This window comes from Bison bison, unplaced genomic scaffold (genome assembly GCF_000754665.1).
Source record: "Bison bison bison isolate TAMUID 2011002044 unplaced genomic scaffold, Bison_UMD1.0 scf7180017864066, whole genome shotgun sequence".
NCBI lineage: Eukaryota > Metazoa > Chordata > Mammalia > Artiodactyla > Bovidae > Bison > Bison bison.
Window position 1 is genome coordinate 4,330,080 of NW_011494638.1, and position 17,883 is coordinate 4,347,962.

A 17,883-nucleotide genomic window follows, 5' to 3' on the forward strand; every position below is an offset into this window, starting at 1 on the left:
AGCCTTGACTAGACGGACCTTTGTTGACAAAGTAATGTCTCTGCTTTTCAATATGCTGTCTAGGTTGGTCATAACTTTTCTTCCAAGGAGCAAGCGTCTTTTAATTTCATGGCTGCAATCACCATCTGCAGTGATTTTGGAGCCCCCCAAAAATAAAGTCTGACACTGTTTCCCCATCTATTTCCCATGAAGTGATGGGACCAAATGCCATGATCTTCGTTTTCTGAATGTTGAGCTTTAAGCCAACTTTTTGACTCTCCACTTTCACTTTTCATCAAGAGGCTTTTTAGTTCCTCTTCGCTTTCTGCCATAAGGGTGGTGTCATCTGCATATCTGAGGTTATTGATATTTCTCCCGGCAATCTTGATTCCAGCTTGTGCTTCTTCCAGCCCAGCATTTCTCGTGATGTACTCTGCATTTAAGTTAAATAAGCAGGGCGACAATATACAGCCTTGACGAACTCCTTTTCCTATTTGGAACCAGTCTGTTGTTCCATGTCCAGTTCTAACTGTTGCTTCCTGACCTGCATGTAAGTTTCTCAAGAGGCAACATACATTTATTCTAATTATGCTCTTATATTTTAAGTCTTTACTATATCTGTAACTTAATACATATCTTCTTTTGAGGCCTTTTCTGTCAGTCTTATTGGGAGATGTATATGTTTTATTGGTCTTTTCAGAGAATTAACTTTTGGTTTTATTGCTAATTTTCTGTGTGATTTAAAATTTTTTTCATTAGCCTTATCTTTATAGTTTCTTTTTCTTCTAATTGTGGATTTAGTTTTTCTTAGTTTAGTTTTCTAATTTTTTAATACATTTAAATTTTGCATTTAAATTTAATACATTTAATATTTCTCTGCAACCATAGCTAATCTGTATTTCAAGGTCTGTATTGATATGTCTATTCTTTCTGATTATTTAGTTTTGAATATTTTATGATTTTCATAGTGTTTATTTTAGGAGTGTGTTTTTGTAATTGCCAAGCATCTGTTTGTTTGCTTGTTTTATTTTAAATTTTATTTTTAATTGTACTATGGTCAGAGAATGTATATATGATTTATTTTCAAAAGCGTTTTGAAACTTAGTTATAACCAGGTACATGTGGAATTTTTGTAAATATTCAGTGTATTCTTTGATAGAAAGTGTATTTACTATTTGTTGACTAATAACTTAGATCAAGGTAATTACTTTTGCTGTCCATAATAGCAGTACCCTCATCATTTTTTTCTCCAGTAGCTATATTGGCTTCTGTTAGAGGTGTACTACGGAGAAGGCAGTGGCACCCCACTCCAGTACTCTTGCCTGGAAAATCCCATGGACGGAGGAGCCTGGTGGGCTGCAGTCCATGGGGTCGCTAAGAGTCAGACACGACTGAGCAATTTCACTTTCACTTTTCACTTTCATGCATTGGAGAAGGAAATGGCAACCCACTCCAGTGCTCTTGCCTGGAGAATCCCAGGGACAGGGGAGCCTGGTGGGCTGCCGTCTATGGGGTCGCACAGAGTCCGACACGACTGAAGCGACGCAGCAGCAGCAGCAGAGGTGTACTAAAATCAGCTATAATTATAACTTAAAAATTTCTTTTAATTTGTCCATTTTTGTTTGGGAGCTATATCATTTTATTTAAAACCTCTTGAATAATTCCTGTCATTATTTGTAGTGTCTTTACATCTTTTTCATTCTTTTATTTTCAAACTTTGTATGTCATGTAGCTTTATTAAGAACATTTCTTTTTAACTCTCTAATAATTTCTGCCTTCTAATAAGTGAATTTATGGTATTTTGTTTGTTGATTTGAAGTTGTTTTGGTCATCTTATGTTTTGTTTTCTATTTGTGCCTTTTCTTTGGTTCTTTTCTGTCATTTATTTGTTGAATGAGTTTTCATTATATCTTTATTTTCCCTTTATTGTTTTTGGAAAGACCTCAGAATAGTTTAACTTGGTTTCCTTTGTTTGCAAGTTAAATACTAGTTACTTCCCCTTTGTTTTGCATACCCCTACCTGTGTTTTCATATTCTGTGCTAATTTAGATTTATCATCATGTTTCGTCATTTCTTTGCATCATGATTCCTTTTTTTTCTAGGTTCAGTTTCCTTTTTTTATGAAGCATAGAGCATTCATTACTTTTCTATGTGAAAATCTGAGTCTTAAATTCACCAGTCTTACCTGAAAATTTTACTTTGTATTTATTCTTCAAAGATAGTTTAGCTGAATATAGAACTTGAAATGGCTAGTCCCTGCAGCCCACCTCCTGACAGTTCATTAGAAGTACCATTTGGTTGTCCAAAGGTACCATTGTAATCTAGAGATATTGATAAGCCATCTGCTGTCAGCTTCTAAGATAATCATGTTGGGAGACTATTTTTCTGTCTTCTTTTTAAATGTTTGGTTTGTAATTTAAAGCATATTTTCCTTGTCTTTGAAGTTATACAGTTTTACCCAGTGTGTACGGGTGTGGATTTGTTTTCTTGATTCTGCCTGGGATCCCTGTAATTATTCATTTCTGGAAAATTCTCAGCATTATTTCTTTTTATAAAAAGTAGTATCTTTTGTTTTTTGTCTCTTACTGTATTCTTCAGGTTTCAAATAATTTTTGTTTTTCTTTTTGTTTTATTGAGGTATACTTGATTTACAATATTATAGTAGTTTAGGTTTGTAGCATAGTGATTCAAAACTTTTATGAATTTATTCCATTTAAAATTATTGTCAAATAATAGCTGTATTTCCTGTTTTGTAAAGTATATCTTTATGTGTTTGTGGTAAGTCATATCTGACTGTGACCCTATGGACTGTAGCCCGCTGGGCTTCTCTGTGCATGGGATTCTCCAGGCAAGAATACTGGAGTGGGTTGCTGTGCCCTCCTCCAGGGGATCTTCCTCACCTAGGGATCGAACCCATGTCTCTTACGTCATCTCCTGCATTGGCTAGTGGGTTCTTTACCACTAGCTCCACCTGAGAAGCCCATATATCCTTGTATCTTATTTATTTCATACACAGCAGTTTGTGTATCTTAATTCTTCATGACTATCATATGCCTTTCTTCTTCCCTCTTCCCATTGGTAACCATTAGTTTGTTCTCTATGTATGTGGGTCTGTTTCTATTCTGTTATATTCATTCATTTGCTTTATTTTTTAGATTTACACATAAGTGATAACACACAGTATTTGTCTTTCTCTGTGTGACGTGTTTCACTAACCAGAATACCCTCCAGGTCCATTCATGTTGTTGCAAATGCAAAGTTTCATTTTTTTCATAATTGAACAGTATATCATAGTGTGTATGTATGTATTTTTATGCCACGTCCTCTTTATCCATTCATCTGTTGATGAACATGTTGATGAACATATCTTGGCTCTTGTAAATGCTGCTATGAACATGAGGGTGCATATATTTTTTTCAAAGTAGTGCTTTCATTTTTGTTGGATATATATGCAAGAGTGGAATTACTGGGTTATATGGTAGTTACATCTTCAATTTTTTGAGAAACTGCCATACTGTTTTCCACAGTGGCTGCACCAATTTATATTCCCACCAACAGTGTAGGAGGGTTCCCTTTTCTCCACATTCTTGCCAACATTTGTTATTTGTGGTCTTTTTGATAATAGCCATTCTGACAGGTATGAGATCATATTATAGCTTTGCTTTACATTTCTCTGATGATTAACAATGTTGTGCTTTACATGTGCCCATTGGCCATCTGTATTCTTCTTTGGGAAAATGCCTTTTCATGTTTTCTTCCCATTTTTTAACCAGATTATTTGTTTTGTGTTTTTTTTAGTATTGAGTAGTATTAGCTATTTATATATTTTGAATATTAAACCCTTGTTAGTCATATCATTTGCAAACATTTTCTTCCATTCAGTAGATGTTCATTTTGTCAGTGGTTTCCTTTCCTTTTTTTTTTTTTTCCTCCCCTTTCAAGTTTAATTAGGTCCTGTGCATGTATGTATGTATTTTATTTTCTTAGGAGACAGATCCAAAAAATATTATTGTGATTTATGTCAAAGAATATTCTACCTATGTTTTCTTCTCAGGTTTTATGGTTTGTGGTCTTACATTTAGGTCTTTAATCCATTTTGAGTTTATTTTTGTGTATGCTGTGAAAAAAGTTCTTATTTTATTTTAAATGTAGCAGCCCGTCTTCCCAGCATGACTTACTGAAAGACTGTCTTTTCTTCACTGTATATTTTTTTCTGCTTTGTCAGTTACCCACGTAAGTGTAGGTTTGTTTCTGGGCTCACCCTTCTGCTCCGTTGATCTATGTGTCTGCTTTTGTTCCAGTACCATACTGTTTCACCTGCCCTAGCTTTGTAGTAGAATGATCTATGGATCAAACCAAGAAGAATAATAAACAATTCTACAAAACATTTAGAAAAGAGTTAATGCTTATCCTAAAACAATTCCAAAAAGTTGGAGAGTGAGGAACACTTCTGAACTCATTGAATGAGGCCAGCATCACCTTGATACTAAAACTATACAAAGATATTACAAAAAAGAAAATTATAGGCTAATATCATTGATGAACATCAATGTAAAAATCCTCAACAAAATATTAGCAAACTGAATCCAGTAATATATGGAAAGGATCATACACTGTGATCAATTGAGTGTTATCCTGGGATGCAAGGGTGGTTCAATATCTGGGAATCTTATCAATGTGATACACACATTAACAAAAGGAGAATAAAAATCATATGCTTATCTGAATAGATCATATGATCAAATGCAAAAAAAAACACTTGACAAAACTCAACATCCATTTATGATAAAAACTCTCCTGTCCTCAATGTTTGTGTGTGTGTGTGTGTGTGTTAGTCGCTCAGTCGTGTCTCTTTGCAACCCCATGGACTGTAGCCCACCAGGCTCCTTTGTCCATGGGATTCTCCAGGCAAGAATACTGGAGTGGGTTGCCATTTCCTTCTCCACAATGTTTGTGTAGAGGGAATATATTTCAACATAATGAAGTCCATATATAAGCTCATGGGCTTCCCAGTTTAGCTCAAATGGTAAAGAAACTGTCTGCAATACAGGAGACCCAGGTTCAATCCCTAGCTTGGGAAGATCCCCTGAAAAAAGGTGTGGCAACCCTCCCCACCATTCTTGCTTGGAGACTTCCATGGACGAGGAGCCTGGCAGGCTACAGTCCATGGAGTCACAGAGAATCAGACACGACTGAGTGACTAACACACACGTATAAGCTCATAGCTAACATAATACTTGGTGGTGAAAAGCTAAAAGCATTTTATCTAAGATCGGAAACAAGCATTTTCGTCTAAGATCAGGATGCTCACTCTTAGCACTTTAATTCAGCATAGTATTGAAAGTCCTAGCCATGGTAATCAGAGAAGGAACAAAAGAAAAGGAATCTAACTGGAAGGGAAGTTAAAGTGTCACTGTTTGCTGACAGGATACTATACATAGAAAATCCTAATGATGCCACCAGAAAGCTAGTACAGCTCATCAGTGAATTCAGTAGAGTTGCAAAATTAATACTCATTTCCCTGGTGGCTCAGTTGGTAAAAGAATCCGCTTGCAATGCAAGAGACTGCCTGCAATACAGGAGACCCAGGTTTGATCCCTCGGTCAAGAGGATTCCCTGGAGAAGGAAATGGCAACCCACAGTAGTATCCTTGCCTGGGAAATCGCATGGATAGAGGAACCTGGTGGGCACGGCTCACGTGGTCACCAGAGTCAGACATGACTTAGCAACTAAACCACCAACCACCACTGTACACTAAAAGCAATCTATTAGAAACAGAAATTAAGGAAAGAATCCCATTTATGATTGCATCAAAATAATAAAATACTTAGGAATAAATCTAAGGGGGTAAAAGATCTGTACTGAGAAAACTATAAGACACTGATGAAAGAAATTCAAGACAACACGAAGAGGGTGAAAGATACATTGTATTCATAGATTAGTAGAATTAATATTGTTAAAATGACCATAGTACTGAAACCAGTCTATGGATTCATTGCAGTCCTATCAAAATACCAATGGGATTTTTTTTTTTTTAACAAAACTAGAACAAATAACTTTAAAATTTGTATGGGTACACAAAAGACCCCTAATAGCTAGGACAATCCAGAGAAAGAACAGAGCTGGATGTGTCACACTTCCTTAGATTATACTCAGCATATCTCTTTAAATTTTGGCATTTCCTCCCTTTCTGGGATTTTCTTCTGCAGTGTCTATTAGGTTGCTATAATCTATCTTTGTCTTATTGTCTGTCTTGAATAGATGTTAAACTCTGTCTTGCATTTTTATCTTTTTGTTTCTCTGTACCTTTTTGTTGGTAATTTTCTCATATCTGTCTTCTAATTCATCCATTCCCTCTTCATTCTATTGTTCAATTTATCCATTGCATTTGAGTTTTATTTACATTGACTATATTTTCATTATGTAATTTCTGTTGGGTTGTTTTCCAAATTCAGTGTTTTTTTGAATATATGTTTACAGTGCTTGGTTCTTGCCTAATGGTTTCTGTTCTTTTTTTTTCTTTCTTATTGAAAAATGTTACTTAAAATTCTTTCTTAGGTTGTTTTATTATCTCCAGGTCTTTTGGTGCAGATTCTGTTTGTATCTGTTGATTGTCCATCCTGGAAACTTATTTCTTAATGCAATTTATTATCTTTGTGAAGGCATCTTTAGTATTAGAGTTTGCTTTCTGAGAGAGTTGCATTTGTTCTAGATGACTAAATATTCCTAAGGGTGGTTTTGCATTTCAGTTTATTAGCTTATCAGTTTTCACTGGTTCTAAGCCAACTTTCTATATTAAAGTTTTGGCCTAGTGTCCCTATACCATCTGGGTAAGACGAACTTGGAATACACTTCTGTGTGCTCTAATTACTCATAGGAGAATCTTTTCCACACATGGCTTTGGTTTCATTTCCGTTCACCTAAGGTTGTGGGTGGTGTTTTTGTAGTCTGTGGTTCACAGGTGTAGCCCTTTATGACTCCCTCAAGTGCATTGGTTTCTAGCTGTTAAGCTGTTTTGGCTTCTGTTCCTGTTTACTGCTCTAACTTTGAGTTACTGCTGTATTTTTAGTGCCAGGGTGTTTTCTTTGCCTGAGTTTAAGTTTAGCAACATTTCCTTTATTACAGTTTATCCAGGATTTCTAAGGGTTTTGGAGCAGAAGAGTAGTCTTTTGAGTTACCTCAGTCTACTATGTTGACCAGAAACTTATCATGGTTCTTGTTAGGGAAATGTGGAAAATCAGGTAAAGGCATCTTGAATACAACTTTAAGACTGCATTAGATATTATTTCTTTTGATTAACTCATCCTAGGGTATAAAAATACTTCTTGAAACATCAGACTGTTTTAAGAAGGGATATGATACTGCTTTTTTCTTTCTGGGGGTTGTCACTGGTGTGCATTACCTCTGAATTACGTATCTAAAAAACACAAGATATCTCATTTTTTTTTTCCTGTATTTTTTTTTTTAAGTTTTATTATTCAGGTATACATGTGTTCCCCATCCTGAACCCTCCTCCCTCCTCCTTCCCCATACCATCCCTCTAGGTCGTCCCAGTGCACCAGCCCCAAGCATCCAGCATCGTGCATTGAACCTGGACTGGCATCTCGTTTCATACATGACATTTCACATGTTTCAATGCCATTCTCCCAAATCTTCCCACCCTCTCCCTCTCCCACAGAGTCCATAAGCCTGTTCTATACATCAGTGTCTCTTTTGCTGTCTCGTATACAGGGTTATCGTTACCATCTTTCTAAATTCCATATATATGCGTTAGTATACTGTATTGGTGTTTTTCCTTCTGGCTTACTTCACTCTGTATAATAGGCTCCAGGTTCATCCACCTCATTAGAACTGATTCAAATGTATTCTTTTTAATGGCTGAGTAATACTCCATTGTGTATATGTACCACAGCTTTCCTATCCATTCATCTGCTGATGGACATCTAGGTTGCTTCCATGTCCTGGCTATTATAAACAGTGCTGCGATGAACATTGGGGTACACGTGTCTCTTTCCCTTCTGGTTTCCTCAGTGTGTATGCCCAGCAGTGGGATTGCTGGATCATAAGGCATCTCATTTTAAAAATTGTTTTGCATATTTCCTTCATAAAACTTCAGAAGAGCCTACATCATCTAGAAATGTGACCTATGAATAGAACTGAGAAGTTATATGCTTTTGAAGATGTTTATTATAGTGTTAACCTTTAAAACAGAGAAGGGAACTTGAACTAACAAGAGGAACAGTTTAGTACACTATGTTAAATTCAACTCTTCAGCATATTTTGTAGCCATTTAAGGCTCTGATGCTGGGAGGGATTGGGGGCAGAAGGGGACAACAGAGGATGAGATGGCTGGATGGCATCACTGACTCGATGGACGTGAGTCTCAGTGAACTCCGGGAGTTGGTGATGGACAGGGAGGCCTGGCGTGCTGCGATTCATGGGGTCGCAAAGAGTCGGACACGACTGAGCGACTGATCTGAAGGCATTAATTTTAAATCTTATATACAGGTAAATATATTCCATCTATGTTGTTATGGGGGAACAGTACAATATTGTGTATGTGCTTACAGATGATAATTAGAAGGGAATACTAAAAATCATCTGATAATGGTGGTAGGATTATGGGCAATTTTTCCTTTCAAAACAGTTTCCTTCAATGGCATTGGTACTCTTACAATCTTAATGGGACCAAATAGTATTCCTGTTCTTTGCTAGATTGCAAATAGGTGGAAGAAAGAGAAATGGCAGGTGTAGATCAAAGGAATTGCCTGTATTTCTGATGAAGCTTATACTGAAGTATATAACGAGTGAGCCCCCTCAGAATCCCAAGAACATGAAGAGTGAAATTGAGGTGATCTCACCCAGTTTATTCTTTCCAAATAAATCATTCTACTTAAAGTAAGGGCAATATTAGTTGCACTTGTAATGAAATATTTGTACTAGTATATGGAGAGGCTAATATTTACACCACTTGAATTTCCACCACGAAGAAGAAGGAATCATAGGGATTTGGAAATAATCTAATAGTTATGTTAATTCTTAAGTAAAAATGTCATGTGTATGTTTTGGTATTTGTTGACTTAACTGAAGTGTAGTTATTGAAATTCAATTTCTTTAGCTTTGTGTTACAGTCTTCAGCATATCACAGCTATTAAATTATTTTCTGCTTTTAGACGTTTAAATGCAGAATTAGAGGCAAAAACAGCTGATCTGGTTCGACAAGCTGAGGAAGTAATAGTAAGTAAATGTACAATTATTAGTATTTCCACGTCAGTGTTAATTTTTTAGCTTTTTAATTTGATGTATAACATACATACAAAAAAGTGCCCAAAGCATAAATTTTCAGTTCAGTGAATTATTATAAATTGAAAATCAGTATGTGCATAGGTATGTGTATATATGCATATATATGTTTTTTGAGAAGCACACATTTTCTAAAAGCTACTGAAAAAGTGTCTTCCATTTTGATATTCCAATCATCTAATTAATAGCTACATTAATATTTAATAATATTTCCTACTATTTTAAGATTAATGTTTTGTGAGTAGCTATATTGAATTAGTACTAGTAGTTCAGTAAGGATATGGTTTCTGGACAGAAGTTGAATAAAGGATAACGATTATCACTAATGCTCAGATGGTAATCTGTTTCTTAAACTCTGCAGTTAGATGTAACTCAAATTCTTAGGGCTAGTCCATAATCAGATTTATAGTCAGGAAAATGTGGTGAGGCTATATTACTAGACAATATAAGGATATTTGCCCCATTCTGACTACCAAATTGGTTATTCCTTCTTTAAATGCCCCTCTGTAAGCATCAGCATTCCCATTATTAATGATAGGATATAGTAGTATTCCTTAGAGGAATAAATATCCTAAATGATAGGTTATAGTAGTATTCCTTAGAGGAATAAATATCCTAATTGATAGGCTATAATAGTACTCCTTAGAGCTGCTTTCAAACTTTTCATTTTTTGTTTTAATTAGTTATAATTCTCTTTCATTTAAACCCCATCCCCATCTCACTTTAGAGTTGATGGGGTCACTGAAGAATAGGTAATATTTTAATGCCTTAGACAGAACTATCATTATTTGTTAGTATAGGAACATAACATTTCAGGTAACAGATGGAGATAATGGTTAAAGATTTGTTAGTTGCATTTGTAATTAAATATTTTATTTAAAAATAAATACTTTATTACATCTTTTGTTTGTGTCTGTTCTGAAGAGCTGGAAAATAGTTTGAACAAAGAAACCCCACATTATAGTAGAATGAGGGATTCATTATGTATTCTGATCAAATCCATTAGTCCTCTGATGGATATAACTCTTGCCATATTGAATTTTTGTTTTCTTACTTTCATACTGATACATCATCTTCAAAAGCTTTCACTCTTATTGCTTCATTTTTAGTACTTTAAGTTCTGTGTGGTCATCGTAACATTGAAGTTTGTCTGATTTGAGACAAATTTTTCTATCCATTAAATGGATTTATGTTTTCATTTCTTGTGAACCTTACTTCTTTTACATGTTACACAAGATGGAAGCCCTAATATAGTTGGGAAGAAGTCAGCTAAGATCATTTAGAGGCATTAACATTCTTAGAATTTTCCCTTAGAGTGACTTTCCTAACCGAGAATGAATGAAAGGTGAAACTACATTGTTACAGACCTTATTCTGATACCATAGCTTTTAGAATTCTGTGCTTTGATTTTATAGAAATCGTGAACAATTTTGAAATGATTAATGATCAGAAAGGCACTTGAATATATCCTAGTTTTGTGAGGTTTTTTTTCTTCATGACTTACCTTTGTTTTATTTAGAGAGATCAGCAAGAAGTCCGATCTAAGTCTGTTTCAGCACAAATTAAATCATATGAGGACAAAGATGATTACAGCTTTAGGTAAGTGACTTATATTCTCAAACACCTTAAAAGTGTCTTTTTACTGGGTAAATGCTTTAAGATTTTTTAAATTGAGGTATAATTGACATACAGTGTTATATTGGTTTTAGGTATACAGCATGATTCAGTATTTGTATGTATTGTGAAATGATCACCACAATGAGTCTACTTAATATCTATTACCATATATAATTACAGAATCTTTTTTCCTTGTGATAACCTTTTTTTAAAAAAATATATATTTTATTGAAGTATAATTGATTTACAATGTTTCAAGTACACAGCAAGACGATTCAGTTATACAAATACACATATTATTTTTGAAATTATTGTCCATCACAGGTTATCACAGGATATTGACTATAGTTCTCTATGCTATACAGTAAACCTTTGTTGCTTGTTGCATATCTGTTTTTTAATTAGAAATCTGGCATTCTATTCAACTGAGTTAAACAAGTGGAATCAAAATGTCATAGTATTTTTAGTTAGGCAAAAATTCATAAGTTTTCCAAAATATATATATTATACATATTCATATATATATATATATACACAAAAGCTTTTTTACTACACTTGATAGCATGAGAAAAAACATCAAAAAAAAAAAAAGAGATGGAGAGATTGGAAAACATAAGCTAAATGAAATGGGAGCACTGAATATGAAATAGAAAAAGTGAAACAAACTAGATAAAAGTAAAAGATAATCAGATAGTCCAGTTGTTTTTAAACATGACTACTCATAGAAACATATCTGGAGCTCTGGAGAAAAAAAGCAATACCTGAGCATTTTTTTTTTTCCCCAAAAAGTTTCAAGATAATTCTGAAATGCATCTGGATTTTATAGTGATTACAGGTTTTTTTGTTAGATCCTAGTTTTGGTGATACAGAATTCTATTATTTGTCTGTTGACCAATCATGATACAATGGTAGTAAATGAGTAATAGTTACATAATCACAGTGGTAAAATATGTTTATCAATTTTCACAATCAATGGCCAGACAAAAAATAAAAGATAATTATAATTCCAAGCCATAATGGAAATATGATTAACTTAACAGTATAAAATAATTACATACAACTTGGGTGTTTGGGTGTTTGTTAAGCAGACTGATGTGGTAAGTGGAAGTGCATACATGCACATGTTTTCATCCACTGAGCCAGTGTGTGTCTTTTGGTTGGTGCATTTAATCCACTTACATTTAAGGTAATGATTGATATGTATGATCCTGTTACTGTTTTCTTAATTGTTTTGGGTTTATTTTCTGTAGGTGTTTTCCTTCTCTTGTGTTTCCTGCCTAGAGAAGTTCCGTTAGCATCTATTGTAAAGCTGGTTTGATGGTGCTGAATTCTTTTCACTTGTGCTTGTCTGGAAAGCTTTTGATTTCTCCTTCAAATCTGAAGAAGGGTCTTGCTGGGCAGAGTATTCTTTGTTGTAGGTTCTTCCCTTTCATCACTTGAAACATACCATCCCTTCCCTTCTGGCTTGCAGAGTTTCTATTGAGAAATCAGCTGATAGCCTGAAGGGAGTTTCCTTGTCATTTGTTGTTTTTCTGTTGTTGCTTTTAATATTTTATCTTTGTCTTTAATTTTTGTCAGTTTGATTACTATGTGTCTCAGTGTGTTCCTCCTTGGGTTTGTCCTGCCTGGGACTCACTGTGCTTCCTGGACTTGGTTGACTATTTCCTTTCCCTTATTAAGGCAAGTTTTGAGCTACTGTCTCTTCAATTATTTTCCCATGTCCTTTCGCTCTCTCTTCTCCTTCTGGGACCCAACATTCTCCTGTAATGCGAATGTTGTTGCATTTAATGTTGTCCCAGAGGTCTCTTAGGCTGTCTTCATTTCTTATTCTTTTTTCTATATTCTGTTCTGTGGCAGTGATTTCCACCATTCTGTCCTCCAGGTCATTTATCTGTTCTTCTGCCTCAATTACTCTACTATGGATTCCTTCTAGTGTATTATTCATCTCTGTTTGTTCTTTAGTTCTTCTAGATCTTTGGTAAACATTTCTTGCATCTTCTCAATCTTTGCCTCCATCCTTTTCCTTAGATCCTGCATCATCTTCACTATTATTCTGAGTTCTTTTTCTGGAAGTTGCCTATCTCTACTTCATTTAATTTTGGGGGAGGGGGGTTTATCTTGTCCCTTCATCTGGGAGGTAACTTTGCGCTTTTCTGTCATGATTACTGCTGCTGCTAAGTTGCTTCAGTCGTGTCCGGCTCTGTACAACCCTATAGACAGCAGCCCACCAGGCTCTGCCATCCCTGGGATTCTCCAGGCAAGAACACTGGAGTGGGTTGCCATTGCCTTCTCCATTGTGTGAAAGTGAAAAGTGAAAGTGAAGTCGCTCAGTCATGTCTGACTTGTAGCAACCCTATGGACTGCAGCCCACCAGACTCCTCCATCCATGGGGTTTTCTAGGCAAGAGTACTGGAGTGGCTTGCCATTGCCTTCTCCGTTTGTCATGATTAACTTTCTGTAATATAGTTTTTGTTTTGCTGCTGTAAGACAATGCTTCCTCTTGCTTCTGTCTGCCCTCTGATGGATGAGTCTAAGAGACTTGTGTAAGCTTCTTGATGGGAGGGACTGGCGATGGGAAAAACTGGGTCTTGCTGTGGTGGGCCGGGCCTTGCTCAGGTAAAGCTTTAGTACAGTTATCTACTGGTGGGTGGGGTTGCATCCCTCCCTGGTAGTTGTTTGGCTTGACCCAGCCCTGGGGTCTATGGGCTCTATGGTTGGGTTAATGGTGAACTCCAAGAGGGTTTATGCCAAGGGGCATCTTCCAGCACCCCCGTCCTGTGATGAGCCACTGCCAACCCACACCCCCATAGGAGGCCCTCCGACACTACTAGCAGGTGGTTAGGGTTCAGTCTCCTGTGGGGTCACTGCTCCTCTCCTCTGGGTCTTTGTGCATGTAAAATTTTATTTGTGCCCTCCAAGACTGGAATCTCTGTTTCTCCCAGTCCTCCTGAAGTCACATAATCAAAACCCACTGGCCCTCACAGCAGATTTTCTGGGGATTCCCAGTCCCTTTGTCAGATCCCCAGGCTGGGAAGCCTAATGTGGGGTTCAGAACCTTGACATCAGTGTGAGAACTTCTTTGGTATTATTGTTCTCAAGTCTATGGGTCACCTACCCAGCGGGTATAGGATTTGGTTTTATTGTGATTGCACCCCTCCTTCTATCTCACTGTGGCTTCTTCTTTGTCTTTGGACATAGGGTATCTTTTTTTTGGCGGGTTCCAGCATGCAGTCCATGGGGTTGCTAAGAGTTGGGCACGACTGAGCAACTTCACTTTCACTTTCCACTTTCATGCATTGGAGAAGGAAATAGCAACCCACTCCAGTATTCTTGCCTGGAGAATCCCAGGGACAGAGGAGCCTAGTGGGCTGCCATCTGTGGGGTCACACAGAGTCGAACACGACTGAAGTGACTTAGCAGCAGCAGCAGCAGCAGCATGCTCCTGTCGGTGATTGCTGAACAGCTAGCTACAATTTTGGTGCTCTTGCAGGAGGAGACGAATGCATGTCCTTCTGCACAGCCATCCTGAACCATTCTTCTGTGATGAGAACCTTTAAGATCTACCTTTTATTTTTAGCAGCATTCAAGTATGCAGTACAGTATTATTAAGTGTAGTCTCCATGCCGAACATTATGTCCTGTGACTTATTTATTTTATAATTGGTAGTTTGTGCCCTTTGACTCCTTTCACCCATTTCACCTACTCCCAACCAGCCAGCCTCTAGCAACCACCTTTTGTTTGCTTGCTTTTAGATTCTACATATGAGATCAGTTTGTAGTTGTTTTTCTCTGACTTATTTCACTTAGTGTACTGCCTTCGAGTCCATTCATGTCACAGATTGCAAGATTTCATTCTCTTTTATGGCCAAATAATATTATATATATATATATATATCATAGTTTAGTATATGCATATATATAATATTAGAGAACATGCACATTTTCTTTGCTTGTTCATCCCTTGATGGACATTTAGGTTGTTTCCATGTTTAGGCTATTGTAAATACTGTTGCAGTGAACATGGAGGTGTATATATGTAAAAAAGAAAAAAATATATATATATAGTGTTTTTATTTTCTTTGCATAAATACCTAGAAGTGAGATTTCTGGGTCATATGATAGTTCTATGTTTAATTTTTGAGAAACTTTTATACTGTTTTCCAAAGTGAGTGTACCAAATTATGTTTCTGACAACAGTGTACAAGGTTTCCCTTTTCTCCACAGCCTTGCCAGCATTTGTTATCTTATCTTCTTGATAATAGCTGTTCTTACAGATATAATATCTCATTGAAGTTTTGATTTATATTTCCCTGTTGGTTAGTGATATTGAGTATCTTTGCATGCATCTGTGGCAGTCTATATGTCTTCTTTAGAAACTGTCTATTCACATCTTTTGCCCATTTTTAAATCAGTTTGTTGGATTATTTTATTTGAGTTTAATGAGATTTTAAAAATGTATTTTTTGATAGTAACCATTTGTCAGGTATATGATTTGAAAATATTTTCTCGTATTTAGTAAATTACCTTTCATTTTGTTGATTTTTTTTTTAAATTTTGCTGTGCAAAAGCTTTTCAGTTTGATGAAGTCCCATGGGTGTATTTTTGTTTTTGTTGCCTTTGCATTTGGTGTCAAATCCAAAAAAAAATCACTAAGACAAGTCTCGAGGAGCTAACCACCTATGTTTTTCTTCTAGGAGTTTTGTGGTTTTAGGTTTTCCATTCAAATGTTTAATCCATTTGAGTTTATTTTTTGTGTATGGTACAAGATAGTGGTCTATTTTCATTTTTTTATATGTGACTGTCCATTTTTCCTGACACTGTTTATTGAAGAAACTACTGTTTTCCCATTGTATACCCTTGGCTCCTTTGTCATAAATTGATTGAACAAGTTCATTTCTGGGCTCTGTAGTCTGTTCCATTGACCTATGTGTCTGTTTTTATGCAAATACCATACTGTTTGATTACTGTAGCTTTGTATAATAGCTTGAAATCTGGGATAACACCATTTTTACTGGATAGTGTATGTGGATCTGTTTATAATATCTTTTTGTATGTAAGTATTGGAAATCTATAATTTGAAGAATAATGTAAGTTATAAAAATACTAATAATTGGGGGCTTATACCAGTCAGACACAATGTAAACCTTTTACCTACTTTATTTCATTTAGTTCTCAAAGTGTTATTTTGAAATCAGTGTTACTGTCCTCCTCTTAAAAATGAGGAAACTGCAAAACAAATAAAATAAATGAGAAAACTGCAGCTTAAATAAGTTTAAGCTTATCTAGGACCCACAGATGGATGGATTTCACTGAGATCCAGACTACAGTTGATAAGACTTCTAAACCTGTCTTCATGAACTGTACCTTTTTTCTTTTAAAATTGCATGTGAAATTACGTAAAAGTAAATAAATTAATAGATATAAAATATATTAGATCTCCCCCCCCCAAAGATTTCATATGATATGTCTAAAGAAATTAGGGAACAAAAAAAATATTTATGAATAAACTGGGTGTCAGCCATGGAACATTGGAAAAAAGGGCCCTCTTTCCCTCTCTACTACTTTGAGTATGGTAAGCCACTGAGATTTTGGGGTTAATATCGTAGCCTACCTTAACTAGTAAAGCAGTTGTTATTGAGTCAGGTGCTGTACAACAAATATTCTAAAAGTGTGGTTTTCACTTAGTGGTTAGGTGGTACCAGCAAAGACACTTGATTTTGGAGGCTGTAAAGATAAGAGTGCTGTTAAATAGTGGCAGTGAATTTAGTAAAACTTGTCACTTTTTATAAATTGCAAGGTTGAATGAATGTCTGATGAACCAGTGTTCTTAAGGAAGAGGTTAGAAAACAGAGTATTATAGTACATGCTCTTGTTATTAGCTATATTGACACTGTATTATGAGAAAGATAAGTTTAGGAAAGAATTGGCTGTTTTGTAAGTAGAAGTGAAAGGGAATATGGAAATTCTAGGAATTACAGGCCTTGTAATGTTCAAAAAGTCACCTGCTTCTAATTTTGATGAGGTCTGGTCTTTTATTTTTCTTTTGCTCCTTGTGCTTTAGGAGTTATATCAAAGAATCTATTGCTAAATCCAAGGTCATTAAGATCTACTATCTTTTCTTCTAAGAAAATTGTATCATTCTGGCTCTTACATTTAGATCTCTGATCCATTTTGGGTTAATGTTTTTTATATGGTTAGTGTTTTTTACATGGTGTGAGATAAGAGTCAGCTTTGATTCTATTTCCTCTGTTGAATGGTCTTGGCATCTTTGTCAAAATCACCTGACTGGAGACATACAAAATGGTTTTATTTTTGGACTCTCAGTTCTGTTCCATTGATCTGTGTATCAATTCTTATGCCAGCACTACACTGTCTTGATTACTCTTAACTTTGGAGAGTTAACTTCTTTTTTTTTTTTTTAATTTTATTTTTAAACTTTACAATATTGTATTGGTTTTGCCAAATATCGAAATGAATCTGCCACAGGTATACATGTGTTCCCCATCCTGAACCCTCCTCCCTCCTCCTTCCCTATACCATCCCTCTGGGTCGTCCCAGTGCACCAGCCCCAAGGATCCAGTATCGTGCATCGATGGACTGGCGACTCATTCCATATATGATATTATACGTATTTCAATGCCATTCTCCCAAATCATCACACCCTCTCCCTCTCCCACAGAGTCCAAAAGACTGTTATGTACATCAGTGTCTCTTTTGCTGTGTCGTATACAGGGGTATTGTTACCATCTTTCTAAATTCCATATATCTGCATTAGTATACTGTATTGGTGTTTTTCTTTCTGGCTTACTTCACTCTATATAATAGGCTCCAGTTTCATCCACCTCATTAGAACTGATTCAAATGTATTCTTTTTAATGGCTGAGTAATACTGCATTGTGTATATGTACCACAGCTTTCTTATCCATTCATCTGCTGATGGACATCTAGGTTGCTTCCATGTCCTGGCTATTATAAACAGTTCTTA

General features: G+C 35.8%; 1 protein-coding gene across 1 annotated transcript in view; it reads left to right on the forward strand.

Moving 5' to 3' along the window:
• Positions 1–17,883, forward strand: part of TEX9 (testis expressed 9) — a 108,590-nt gene that overhangs the window by 8,139 nt on the left and 82,568 nt on the right. Inside the window, exons 3-4 of the mRNA XM_010836790.1 lie at positions 9,153–9,216; positions 10,802–10,881. Coding sequence (XP_010835092.1) covers positions 9,153–9,216; positions 10,802–10,881 — 144 coding nt within the window. The remainder of the gene's footprint in view (positions 1–9,152; positions 9,217–10,801; positions 10,882–17,883) is intronic.